General features: G+C 35.9%; 1 protein-coding gene across 1 annotated transcript in view; it reads right to left on the reverse strand.

Annotated features, from left to right (window-relative positions):
• MEOX2 (mesenchyme homeobox 2) overlaps positions 1–14,516 on the reverse strand; it is a 71,139-nt gene extending 56,623 nt beyond the window's left edge. The window contains exon 1 of the mRNA XM_081537642.1: positions 13,775–14,516. Within this exon, the coding sequence (XP_081393768.1) occupies positions 13,775–14,288 (514 nt within the window). The 5' untranslated portion in view covers positions 14,289–14,516. The remainder of the gene's footprint in view (positions 1–13,774) is intronic.
• Positions 14,517–15,044: the final 528 nt, after the last annotated feature.

The following is a 15,044-nucleotide window of genomic DNA, read 5'->3' on the forward strand; positions in this document are numbered from 1 at the left end:
TAACCATGTACCATTGTGTGATCTGGTTAACCAGTTATACTCAAAGCAGAGTGACACAGATGGAGGCATCATGGACTGAATCAGCATCACCCTATCAAGGTGCTCAGAAAAGGGTCCTTACATTTATTTTTTAAAATTCAGTCTCCTTGAAAAATTAGAAAATAATCTATCTTCTTTTTCAAATTACCAACTATCTGTGCCACTATTCAATACTACGATATGGAGTAATACTCCATATTTTCCCCAGTTGCCTGGTAATTTCAAGTTCAATTTAATTTTTTGGCTTTGTTAAACAGATATTTTAAGTACTGTGATTACTTGGCTGTATGTAATGTGCAAAAGCTCAACAATTCATAGCAAAGCTGCACAGAATGTTCAGAGAATCTCACATCTTACCCCCAAATAATGGAATGCTGCTGCCACTGCTAAATCGCTTCAGTCGTGTCCGACTCTGTGCGAGCCCATAGACGGCAGCCCACCAGGCTCCCCCGTCCCTGGGATTCTCCAGGCAAGAATACTGGAGTGGGTTGCCATTGCCTTCTCCAATGTATGAAAGTGAAAAGGGAAAGTGAAGTCACTCCGACTCTTAGCGACCCCATGGACTGCAGCCTACCAGGCTCCTCCGTCCATGGGATTTTCCAGGCAACAGTACTGGAGGGGGGTGCCATTGCCTTCTCCTAATAATGGAAAGAGATGTTCTTATATATTAGTTAACAGGAAATTGGCTTAATAATCACTGAATTATCAAAAATAAATGCATCTTACCTCTTAAAAGGTGGACGATTTTTGATGATTTATAAAGTTTCTAACACATGTATGTTTCTATGCCTGATCAATTCACAAACGGCAAATATATGGCATGTCATCAAAGGTATTTCACTTTAGAAAGCGTCCATAAAAATCATTCAGAAACAAATACAGATAATTACTTAAAGTCAATATTCATTCAACTCCCTTATGGATTGGCCAACAATCTTCTGAATTTGTCAACTACTAGAATACTGGAACTGAGAATTTCAGAAAACCCCTGATACAGACAATTCATTCAGCATTAGTGTAGCATTTTCTATACCACAAATGGGATTTACCAAGCACTTCTGTGCACCTATCCTAATGCAAAATACCACATTAAAAGAAAAATAAGGCAGACTTTTTCTTTGGGAATACATGTAATGCAAATCACAGACTAGAGACATGTAGAATAGGAACAGTGAAGAGAACCACGAGGCAAAATTTAACTGTGTGGTTATGTAGTATATAGACATTAATGTCGTAAGAGAAGTTCAATGATTAACTTAGAGTAGTATTGACCTGGGAAGGTGTCACAAGCTGTATTTTAATGAAAATAATAAATATATATAGGAAAAAGATGTTATAGGCTACAGGATCAAAATAAAAAATAAATCTGGCAAGCAGCACGGAGCTAAATACACACACACATGCACAAATATACACAGGAGTACGATAGAACTAGTGAAATCCGAGTAAGATTAGACAATTTTATAAAGATCAATTTCTGGTTATGTTATTGTATTATAATATTAACCCTGGGGAAAACTAAGTAAAGCACATTGAGATCCTTCTTTATTACTTCTTATAACTATATGTGATTATACAATTTTCTCAAAAGAATAAACTTTTAAAAAGAGATAGACATAAACAAGTTTATTGAGGAAATACTGGTTTTAAAAAAACAAAAGCAAAATCAGTATCAGACCAATTGGCCCAGCTGGTCAATAAAGCCTTAAATGACTGGGTTGGTAGACTGTAGATGGAATCCAATTAACATATTTCCCTAAATCCTAAGCAAACAAAACAAACATTGGATGGTAAGTAATATTAGCATGTCTTGACAAACAGAAGATGCAGAAAGTCTTGTGGGAAAGATTCTTGAATGAAACTATAAATATATGTATTTAGGTACTCACATTAGGAATTATCAGAAGATAGTCTTAAACTAACATTTCATACTGTATTTCAAAGACTAAATTAATGATGACTTTGACAGAAAAAAAACTGATCTAAGTGTATCTATCCAATTATGTATATGTGTATGAGATTATGTTATACATTTAATTGTATGTAATTTATAATATATATTAGATATATATGATATTAAACAAAATGTGACTGCACACAAGAAGCAGCACAAGTAAAACCTAGTGTTGTATCATTGACAACTATTAGCCACTCCATGCATACTCATCAAAGCCTATAATTAAACATTTGTACTGTACGTATAGAATACTTTCAGTTTAATGCAAAATTTCAAGAAGAGGAATGACAAAGTCCAAATATCATATGTTGAATAAAGGATTTCATTAGGGAAGAACGAACAGAAGTAAATACATTGATAAGAGAGAACTACATCAGAAATCCTGAGGGGGAAACAAAATTAAGTGCAAGAAACATCAAAGTAGGAATATGAAAAAAATATAGAAAATATGGAATGGTAAGCAATAGAATGGATTTGGGCTTAGCTGTGTAAGAAAAATCAACATGACTGAGTTTTGAATTTAAGTCTGCTGGAAAAGGAGTGGAAAATCATCAAACTAGGTAGGAGAGTAATTATTTTTTTTATTTTGGAAACAGTTGTGTGTAGACAAAAGAGGGTAAAAAAAAATTCTTGGAAGAACCAACTGTATATTTTATGTTTAATTTTGTTTTTGAGGGTCTAGTAAGAACTAAGGATCTAGAATTACCATGAGAGGTCAGTGTTAGAGTGTTCCAGAGGTTACGTAGTTCTCTACATCAGGGAGGGGCAGATGGGTCTGGTGTTTACAGACTGTGGGGAAGACGAATGTCGGCAGAACTGGAGGAGAAACAGGGAAGGTGTGCCTGCTTATCAAAGGCAAAAAATGGCCAATTATTAACATTTCTTAGCATATTCTGGGTAAAAAGATTGTATTCAATTAAAAAATAAGATCAATACTTATTTTAAAATGGAGTTAGAGTTAAGACTTGAGACAAGGGAAAGTTGTGTGGTGTCTACTTGTAGTTATTTATGACTTTCAATACAAAATGCAAATATATTATAGGTAAAGTCCAGCTAAACAAAATCTATTAGTAGCACATTAAACATTTTAAAACAGGAAACAGATTCTCCAGTTCACAAATGGCTACCCAAAATATGATTCTATTTACATAAATACCTATTACTTATAAACATCATATAACAAAGTCCATCAGCACATTCAGTTCAGTTCAGTCGCTCAGTCGTGTCTGACTCTTTGCGACCCCATGAATCGCAGCACGCCAGGCCTCCCTGTCCAAATTACCACATATTAAACTTTTAAATGCTATGGTTCATTGTATGAGGTATCAAAAATATACAGGGATAATGGTAACCCATAGCAAGAACTATGCCATCAGAAAACTAAGAAAGAAGCTAAAAAAGAATAACAGTGTTCATATTCATAAAACAGTGAAAAATGACCAAGGTAATCATAAATTCAGATTCAGAGAGAGCTAGCTTATACCCAACCAGGTAAAGCATTTTGTCAAATTCACTTTTATTAGCTCAAAAGCAGTAGCCAACATTTTAAATGATGCTATAATTTACTTTTATTGGGAAAACTAAAAACTTAAGGTTTCAAAATTGGATAGGGGATTTTCCTTTTAAGGGCACTAGGCTGAAGTCAGGATATGGAAGTTCAGCTGGCACTACTTGGCTGAACTGACAGACATTACTTCACTTCTCTGGGTGCACGCTCTCATCAAAAAATACACTCATTGAACTGGGTGGTGGCTCGGGTCCCTTCCAGTGTCTTGATAATTCTAATCATCTGTTGAAGCATTTCAGGTTATAAATCAGAAAGAAAACTGACAAATCAAGTCTACCCTGAAAGCCAAGAGGAACAAAAGAGCTGTTGCAGTCAGCCCTTTCTTGACACTTCTGTGTATTACTGAACATTTAATGTTTTGTTCTTCTGCATGTACCTGCTCTCCATCCTTCCATGATCTAGAAGAGAAGCAAACACTAGTCCTTTGAAACTCTCATTCTAGGGATTAAACTGCTGTCAGTCTAAGAACTTTGAAAGAGTTAGCTCTTGACATTTAGAATTTTAATACAGTATCTGATTCCACTATTTATTCAAAAGCAACTGCCACAGACCATCATATATAATAATATAAAATTTCTCTGAAATATATTTCTGAATTTCCCCACATTAAACTGCAGGCCTAGGAGAGGTGAGTAAGCTGCATAGAATGAAACTAGCTAATCACCCACAACTTAAAACTTGGGTGAGTTTTGCACTCTATTGCTTCAACCTAAGCAATAGTTCTCAACAATTTATTAAATATAAGTAAATTCACAAACAAATAAATATTTGCTTTGAAAAAAGAACTTACCACCATTATAAAACTGTCCTTATGTATTTAATGTGAGATATAATACAGTTTTAGTTTTTTTAAGTATTTGCATATTTGTCATTCATGAGGGTCTCCAAATGAAACCACTCAAAATAACAATGGGCTATAATATGCAAATTCTCTCAGCAATGAACTTTATAACACAGCAGAAAAATTTTCTGTCCAACTTCCTAGTTAACAATGGCAACAGACACCTGACATTTCATTGTCATATTTAAAAAACCTTTTGGTTTAAGTTCTGTTCCCTCTTGACTAAATACCTCTTTGTACCTTCCTCTTGAAAACAAGTGTTTGATGGAGAAGTGTAAAAGACATTTGAGAAAGGTTAGGAGATATCCAAACAAAAAAGGCAATGGAATGGGAATCTTAGGGGTTATTAAGTGAAGGCAACTTCAGTTTCTTATAAAGGTTGGTTTAAAACTCATTCTGCATTTCAGGAATATGGCATGCAATGGATGTACAATTCTAAGGACAGTTGCAGATTATTTAAAATAATCTTTCAGGCAAGTAACATTTCCTACAGCAATATTACTAGTAAAACACAAATAAACAGGCAACATAAGACAAGAGATTGTTTTTTGATGGTGAATACCCACAACATAATCATACCTACATTGATAGAAGACAAAAACAACAATACTTATTGAGCCAGACACTCTTTTAAGTACTTTATGTTTATTGACTCACTTTAATTTTTAGGAAACTGCACTACAGAGAAGTTAAATCATAGTTAGCAAGAGACAGAGGCAAAACAACTCTTGACATTTCTCTTCTATGGCCTGCGTTCCTTTAGGTTGACATCTAGGGATTGTATCCACCAAGACCTGAGTGATCTGCTTCTCTATCTTCTGATTGTGGTGGTAGTTTAATTGCTCAGTTGTGTCTGTCTTTTTGTGACCCCATTGACTGTAGCCTGCCAGGCTCCTCTGTCCCTGTAATCTCCCAGGCAAGAATACTGGAATTGCCTAGAAGGGAACTGCCATTCCCTTCTCCAGGAGCTCTTCCTGACCCAGGGATCAAACCCGTGTCTCCTGCATTGGAGGCAGATTTTTTACCAACTGAGCCAACAGGGAAGCCCCGTCTTCTGAATACACCTGGCCAAAGGGATGCAACAGAAGGGGACTGGAAAGCATGAAGAGAGGCTATTGCAAGCTATTTGAGATGGGCTGCAAACTTCCACCTGGGGTCCCAACTTTGCTAGAAGGCTTCTGTTCTGCTGCTCTCACTGGATTCCAGTATAAAAGCTCCCTCTCTTCACCCTATCATGTTTAGAGGTGCTAATATTTTCCAGTTGTGGGCAGACCCTGGGGAGTTCTCTACCCTGTTGCTTCCCAACACACTGCCTACCATCAGATAGTCAGCATCAAGCTCTCTTCAATCATCCCTATGAGTGTGCCACCAATTTTCCTAAGAGGATGACAAAGAAATTAGATAAACCCTTTGTGATCTATCAACTACTGACTAAAACTGCAAAAAAAAAAAAAAAAAGTGCTGCTCCTTTTTCTTATTTTCTCAAACATTTGGGTATCCAAGAAAAAAATGTGGTGCTCTTTTTCTAGGAACAAAGAATAGTTCGGGAAGAAAAGGCATGCAGTATTCCTTGAATTTTGAAGGTAGACATTCAAAAGATCATAATCTTGGAAATGCATGTGGCAGCAGCCCCTAAATTTAGGTGTCTAACAGCTGGTTTTCATGCCATTTTGGTCTTTGTTAGCAATTTACATCTACACGCTCTCTAGTTTAATACATCCACACCCGTTTATACTACAAATAAGGGGAAAAAAAATCCAAAGTAAACATAGCATGTAGTTGGGGAGACTCATTGTCAGGCAGCAAAAATACTTGAAAATTCATTTTATTTTTGAAAAATATTAAAGAAGAGAGATATCACTTAATGTCAATCTACCCAATTAGGAGTAAATCTCTCTTTGTATGGTTCTTAAAAGGTGAAAGCCATTCAATAAATTACTGGCATCCTAAAAAATCAAAGCTACTTTTATCAATTTAGCTCCCACTAAGTTTTTGATTGCACAATTCTATTTTCCTGAACTGCGTGTTCTCACTACCACAATAAAATCAATCATTTGTAAAATTTACTTGGTATTCATTACTTCTTTGATGAGAGTCACTGCCCATTTTACACTTTTTTTTTTTAACTAATAATAATACACTTTGGTTTACTTTGCTACTTTATCAGGAGGCTAAGAATCCAAAAGTTTTCTATGCAGTCCAGAAAGTTGTAAGAAGCCGCCTCTACAGACACTGAATATATTTCGCCAGTACACTTGCAAATAACTATCATTTGCAAAAATAAGTTTTTATTTGGGTGTCATTTCTGGCAAAGCATTAAAGCTGTATTTTCAAAGAGCAAAACTCTCAGCCTTTCAAATTCTACTGGCATCCACCAGCCAAAGCTGCACCCTCCGCTAGGTTTCCACACAGTCTGAGAGAGAGATGACTTCATCTTAATCATTTTCTTGCCCACAGTCATGTAAGATAACTTGGATTTTTTATTTTTTTTCCTGTAGCATTACAGAAATCTCTTGAAATGTAGGCAGAATAAAGAGCCAGAGGAAGAGAAAAACAAAAGGAAAACTGCAGGGAGTTGGCAGATTTGATTTTATGACTATCATTGATTATCAGGTTCAGTCTTTAGGACTCTCCACATAGCCGTATATGCTTCATGTTTAATATTTTATTTTGTAACTGCAACATTTAATACCATATTACAGATTTTAATGTGGATACTTTAGTTCAGATGATCTGTTATGAAGAAATTAAATTTGAGATTCTATTAGTGTATATACATACATTTACATAAATAGATTATTTTAAAGTGTGCTTTAAGTGTAGCTTCCATGTCCGAGTTCAGCATCTTCCCTGTTTTTCATACCGTTAACCTTTCTACTAAAATATAGTAGGGACTAAAAACTACAAAAAATAAACACCTTATATTTACAATTTCAATCAATATAGTCTATCCAGCTTCAAGAAACACACCTGAAACATCTTAAAAAGAATACGTACAAAAAAACAAAACAAAACACTAGGATGTTTAAACACATTTGAAATATTCTAATTGAATTGATTCTAAGAAGAGCAATGATTTCTGAATTTAAGTCTTTAAACAAAAGCCTACCACGAGTTATTACCTACTAAACTTATATCTGCTGTAAAAGTAAAAACTCCAAGGCTGTAAAAATTAAGTCACCAAAAAATACAAATATTTTAGAATTAAAAATGTTTAAGGAAATGCTAACCTTGAAAAGTACCATAACTATAGTATTAGATACGTTGAAGTTCCAATTTATTAATTTTTAAATCTATATAGGATAGACAGCAACGTAATTATTTTTGAAAGAATTTTCTTCATATAACCCCCTTCCAAAAATGTATACACATTAATACATATTTTACCTGATTTTTCTTATTCATAGGTGCATGGAAGAGATCAAAAAACATATCATACAATAATTTCAGAGCCCTACAAAATCAATATTCCAATACACAGTATCAAATTTGCAGATAGTAATGTGTTACATTCAGAAACATTATATTGCTGTGGAAAGTGTGATATTATAAAAAGGTTTTCACGAATAAGCAGATTTTAATTGTATATTTCAAATTCCAAATATAGAGGAGTATTGATAATTGACCCATTTAATCCCAAATGAATGTATATTTTTATCAAGTAATTTTTAGTTAATTTAATAAAAAAAATTTTTAAGATTTTAAAGAGAAACATTTACTCTGAAGTATGAAAATGTCTGAAACATTTGAAAAGCAACATCTGAATTTTATACAGGTTGATTAATAGATATATTATTTATTATCTGTATCCTAAAATACTATCTAACACAATTTCTTAAAAAGAAAACATATTTCTTACCCTTATATAATGTAAGTAGACAATCATCAGAGAAAAGGGGCTCTAATTTAAATTAATTCTACCTCTACATAGGTAATGCAAATTGAAGTCTGAGACCCAAAGTGACCTTTACTATTTCAAATTTTACTTCATCAGAGCAATAAAATATTCTAAAAGGTTTTTTGCAATTGGATTTTGAACTTCACTGATGACTATGATTTAGAAGTAATATGGAGAATAAGGCAGTGTTGCAATTCATATTTCTTTATTATTGTGTTACTTCATCTCTACATGAGGGTTTCAGTTTGATACAGCTATTCTGAGAAAAAAATCATAAAAGTATCATAACAAAAATAGGAAGTGTTAGTGTTTGATTTTCTTTACAACCTTTACAAAAAGCTTATTATTGATAAGTAAATCATATTAATGACTAAAACACATAAGAGACGTCACAACAATAAAATGTGTTTTGCCGTTTAAATAAGAAAAATATCCAACACAATTTCTACTTTGTGCACTTTGGTCTTGGTTTGTGTTTTATACCATTTTTTCTAATGTAACCATTGGAATCAGTCACCAATGCAATAATCCAGGAAATGTAATTTAGCTGGTTACTCAATACTTAATCCTTCTTATTTTATGATTATAATAAAGGGGGGAAAATTCTACTCCTAATAGTCTTACTTCATGTGCTAATATATTTTCCTCACAAAATTTTTATTATAAAAAACAATATGGCAAAATTACAAGAAAATGAGAAATAAATCATCTACAACTATTAACTCAACAAATATTAGTTAAGGAATTCCTGTGTGTATTTTATTTTGTAATATTTTTCACCCTTATCATTTATCACTCATAAACGTTTGTAATAATCATAGCAATTCTTAGGGAAAAAAACATGGTTTGAAATTTTAAGAATAAATTACTGAAGTAAACATGGTCTAAAACTACAATATAGTATTGTGTTATATAGTTTTTTTATTTGAAGTGAAAATCTAAAAAGCCATCACATTTTCTGTGTTTCTGGCTGCCATTTTTAATCCAGTAAATTAATGAAATTACCCAGCATATATATATATATATATATTTAAACATAGTAAGTGAATAAAACTGGCATCATTACCAGGCCAAATACATAAACAGGTTTACACGTGGAGATTTTTTTTTTTTAACAGAAGTCAGTTATTAATTCATCCATAGGTTATTTATTTCAAAAAAAGTTAATTCTTTTACTAAATATAGCAATAGTTTGCCAAATTTCTCTGAATCTGAGGTAAGGGGTTGTCCCTTTTGTTATTTTATTTTTGTTTAAAATTAATTAGATCTTACAATAAGTAAGTTGTGATAAATTCAAATGCTGTGATGAAGGATCTATGTTTTGAAACACAGACAAACACGGTAATGCTTAAAATAAATTTTTTGGTTTATTAGTGGCGATCAGCTTACAGTGTACCAACATAATGTTTTCCATTGATGATTACCGTAAACAAAAATTAAAACTTAAAATACTTGATTGAGGGTTTTTAACTCAAATGAAAGTTTTAGCAGTGCCATGCATTATGTTTGATGCTGTTCCTTTTCAAATAACTATAAATAAAGATATTTACAGAGAAATGGAAACTTTTTCAGTATTTATTTGCATTCTTCCTTCCATCATTGCTGACTTTCCACAATAAAGTGCTTTAATTCTGAAGGAATTAATGCTCTTGACTTTTGAGTGTAATCATTTGCAAACACTCATGTAGGTCAACGGTACTCAGAATTTTTTTATGTCAGGTCATCGTTTTAAATGTTCACATCTAAAACTAATCTACCACTCCAAGAAAAAGACTGAAAATGGTTACTTTTTAAATTTCATAGATTTGAGGCACTTAATTTGTTCAATACAAATACTGGCCTATAACCATCCACAGCCAATAGACTTCATTTTAAATTCTAAAATAAATGTTGAAACGTCATGATCCAGTCACATAGAAATGAATAATAGTGTAACTTCTTTTCTTTCAGAAAACATGATGATAGAAATATCTAGAAAAAAGTACAATATAATACTAGAGGTAGGGTAGGTAAGATATTACTCTATATTTAATTTCCAGCATACTATCCTAATACTTGCCTATCAATCAGCAGAGCCAGACAGACATAATTTGACAACAGACATTTTATGATCTTGTAGCTATAATAAAATATTTACAGTTTTATAAGAATCTAATATGATTCAAAGTCTTATAAAATTGACACCCCCAAATCACTCCTTTTTGATATAACTTTGATTTTTTATAAAATATGCACTTATATTCATTCAATAGATTTGAACAGAAGATACTCATACATTTATACTTTATATTGCCTGCATTAAAAACTAAAATTAGATTATTTTGATCTATTAACTGAAAGTAGGCAGTTTATACTTATTACTACGTTGCTTGGTGAACAATCAAAAGTAACTGAAGCGAAGTAATTCACAGTATTTATAGACTTTTTTTTCAGAATCACCTGTTTTGTATAGGTTGCTTTAAGTACAGTTGCAAAGTTTTGATTTCTAAGAGATCCTTTGAAGGTGTGGCAGATGTTGGCTTTGATAATAATGCCGGAAAGCATAGCAGGTTCAACGTTGCAAATATGCTTAACACATATAAAAGATAGTGTGATTTTCTATTAAATGTTGTTGTTTTCAATTGTTGATAAAGTGCAGTGGAAGTCTAAAGTCCATAAATATTTGCTTCTAGACCCTTAAGCTTCTTGAGTTTGTATATGCGTGTGTTCATGTGTGTTTGAGAGGTGAAACGCATACAAATACACACTGAAAAAGGTTAACTATTATAGTTTCAGCATCATTATCATGGATAAAAATTGGGGTTGTTTTTCAATATTTTCCAGTGCTTAAAATTCCATTAGAATTTCACACAGTCAATACACACATACACATATACATACCATCTGTGAGATGCAAGCACACGGAATTTTAGTTCAGATTTTGTCCTGGATTTATGTACTACATTTACTCTCAACTAGAAATACATACTAATTATACATTGTCTGACAAAATAAAAATGTTCTCTGTAATGCATGGTGTGAGTTTTGTCAAACATAATTTTAAAATTTGAAGACTGTCAGCATTATGTTAATTCAACTTTTTTGGAAATATTGAAACATTAAAACTGTGCTCTAAGCAATTAGAGATACATGTCTTAATAATATATCAAAATTACATTGACTTTCTACTTTGCTTTAGTTTCTGCTAGATCAAGGTGCTCTTATAATAATATGAAATGAAATAGCTGTGAGCATAAATTATAAAAGACCAACTACAACATCATTCCAGTAAAAAATGATACTTTGAATTTAAATTTACTTAAAGAATCTAACAGATATTACCTAAAACTGTGAATTTGGCTATCTAAACTTTATTTTCAAAGATTGTACATATATTCAACAAGAAAGTAAAAATATATTTCCTTTTAGACAGTGAAGAGCTCTTTCAAAATATCCCATCAAAGAAAAAGTTCATTCTAACTCCCCAATGATTCTACCCTTGGTGATGACTAATTGTATTTCCCATTCAAGATGTAATCTATTAATATTTTATGTATGTGATGAAAACTTTTGTTTTTCCAGGACTTTAAATATCACCTTCAACATGAAAAAATAAACTTATTTTGTTATATGGTTATTTCCCACCAAAGGACGGTAGCACTATTAATTAATTAACCAATTTTCTTAAGAAAGTCATTATTAAAATAACTGAAGGGAGCCAGTTCTTACATCCCACTTTCCTGATTTCTCCTTGATCAAAATAACATAGGCCTATATGAAAATTCAGTTTGTCCTAAGAAACTTAGGTGCATTTGCTCAGTTGAAAAAGCATATGAAATAATCCATCATATAAGTTTCTCACTGCAGAAGTAAAAGGAACAGTAAGAGCCTCTGGTAAATTGCAAAAGTGTTCCTGGCTAACCTGAACTCAGATTTTATCCCAGAAAAGTTACATGAATATTAAATGCTGATTCTATAAAAGGATGACTGCATTCTAAAAATGACTTGTTTTCTAATGAAGATGGAAGCCTTCTTGCTATAATTAACTTTTTCACTCTGTCTCAAGAGTGTCTTGCTCAGGGTTAGTAAAAACCATTAAAAATGAATGATACTGCTGGTAACCTTTTTGGATATAAACTACTTTGTGATGGGGCATTAGAAGTTCACCCTGACCTTGGAATGTAAACGTGAGATTCTAAGTTTGAGACAGAAGAACCCATTCCGTACTAACACTGAAGAATAATTGATACCATTGCTCCAAAAGAACATGAAATATGCGGCTCAATCACTGTCATTCATGTGAAATCTAATCTAAATTATTATAAAGGATAGACATTATCCAGTCTTTCAAATCAGTACCTGGAATTATCTTCCAGGGCTCTTAAAACCAATGCCGCAAAGAAAGAAAATATGTAAATATTACATTAAATAAACAACAGCTTACAAAAAGATGGAACACAGGTTGCGTCGTAGCTACTGCAGAAAGCTCATATCCTCCTTATAAAGCATCTTTTAACAATTTCATTAGGACCGAGATATGTAAGGGCTTTGACAGTTGACTGCAAAGCTTTAGTTTCTCTGGATTGCTAAAGTTTAGCTGGCTGCCCGTGCCTTCAAGCATTCGCGTTTGGTTAAGATTCCCCTTTTGCTACGTGGTTCAAGATACCCTCGCGTAGATCAGCGCCTCCTACGCACACCCACTTGTAGCAGCGCTTAAGTTTCCCAGCCCTTGTTTCGGATAGTACTCAACTGGAGGAGGATTTTACTTTCCACTTTTGAAACTCAGATTTTCTTTTTGGTTAGCATTACATGAATACAACCACAATAAAGAATCGTCTTTCGTCAAGGGTCTGAGCATATATTTAGTTGCCATTCTCTGACACATTCCTTAAAATCCTCTGAATTCCTAGACAATATCTTCTTCCCCAAGAAAGAGAAATTTTACCATTTGGAATAGGGTGCTATTTAAAGAACTCTGAAATCAGAATTTCAAAAAAAAAAAAAAAACCTAAAACTTTTTTCTCATGTGCTCTGCCAAGTTCCACTGCAAGTTCCAAATGTTGTGCAATAATTTGGAAATCCAGTTAACGATGGGAAAAATCTAGCCATTCAGAGTCGGGAAAAGTCAAGGAAAGGCACCCGCACGCACGCCCAGCGGACGCTGCATCCCAGGGCGCATTCCTCTCCCCGTCGCTCAGATGGAAGGTCACGCTTCGCAATCGATTTCACATACTTGTCACTTGTCCTTTTTTTCTCAACTCTCTGGTAAACTAGTTTGAATCTTGGAGAGCTTAACGCAGTTGGCTGCAGTGCTGCCCTCGGAGAAACACGTGCCCCCAAATAAAAGGACCAAAGCAGCCTCGCCGAATTTGGCGGCGAGGAGCCACAGAGGGAAAGACCTGTCCCATAACGCCCGCCGCCTCACTCTAGTGGGAGAATCTGCCCAGTCATCTCTCCGCCCCCTTTCGCCGAGGTTGCCCGGCGCGCCCTTACCTGAGCTATCGCTTTTCCTCTTGCTGCCACTTCTCTTCTCCGCCTCCGCGGGTGACAGCGCCTGGCGGCCGTAGTCCCCTGGCGGGCACGCGGCCCCGGTCGGGGTGCTGGAGCCCAAGCTGGAAGAGTTGGAACACAGGACCGGCGGGCTGCTTCCCAGCTCCGGGGGCCCTCCCGAGTCCGGCTGGAGGCAGAGGCTGTGCCGGGCCGCGCTCGGCGGGGAGGACATCTGCGGGAGGTGCCAGTTGGTTTGCAGAGCTTGGTGCTGCTGCTGCTGATGGTGGTGGTGGTGATGGTGGTGATGGTGGTGGTGCCCCCTGTGATGCTGGCTGGCAAACATGCCCTCCTCGTTGGGGTATCCCGCGATTATGCAAGACGAGGAAGACGTGGAGAGCTCGGGGTAGGACATGTGGTCAGATCTTCCATGGAGGGCGAGAGAGGATTGGGAGAACGGGTGCAAGCCTTGCGCGGTGGCGTGAGGGCTGCGCAGGCAGCCAAAGAGCGGGTGTTCCATAGCATGCAAGTCTCGGGTTCCAGGCAGAAGACTTCAAGACGGTTCCAAACGCCACCACTCTCTGTCACTTTTCACTGGAAACCGTGTGACTTTTCCCCCTCCCAAAGCAATAGCCGCTCGCGTTTCTGCAGAGCTCGGATAATCCCGGTCCTGAGCCCTAGCGGCCAGTCTCCTTTACATATAAACACTCGGACCTGGAGAAGCTTCCCTCTGAGCTACTCAGATGTCAAGAGAAGGAGAGGTTGAAGCCAAAAGAAGGTGGTCCCAGAGAACTGCTTTCAGGGGGAAACGGCTCTGAGAGGTTATAAATAGAGTGTAATGTGAGCTGGGGGCTGGCTTAGGAGCCCAGTGCTGACCACATGCAAACTCCCTCCAAAACTCCCGCTCAGTCCGCGCCGTGCGCTCCCAGTTCCACTTCCTATCGCCGCTGGACGCATGCAGCGCGTCCACGCCCGCCTGCCGCTGCCAACAGCCGGGACTGCAAGCGGCGCGCCGGGCGCCTAAACCAGAGCCCCGGCGGGCAGCGGCTACCCTTCCCGCTCCGCCGGCCGGGGCGTGCCGTGGCGCCCGCCAGCTCCAGCCCCGCACCCAGTGTCCCACCTGCTCCCTTCTCTCATGAAAAGGTGTCTTGTCAGTGCCACTTGGGCACTGTCACCTGCAGGAAAGCTTAGGATGTGCCTAACTGTGGATGAGCACGAAAGGAGTAGGATTAAGGGAAAGAATCAGAGCTAGCTTGGCGCGCACTCAGATTAAGTT

Source organism: Giraffa tippelskirchi, chromosome 10 (genome assembly GCF_054371585.1).
Source record: "Giraffa tippelskirchi isolate mGirTip1 chromosome 10, T2T-mGirTip1v1.2.pri, whole genome shotgun sequence".
NCBI lineage: Eukaryota > Metazoa > Chordata > Mammalia > Artiodactyla > Giraffidae > Giraffa > Giraffa tippelskirchi.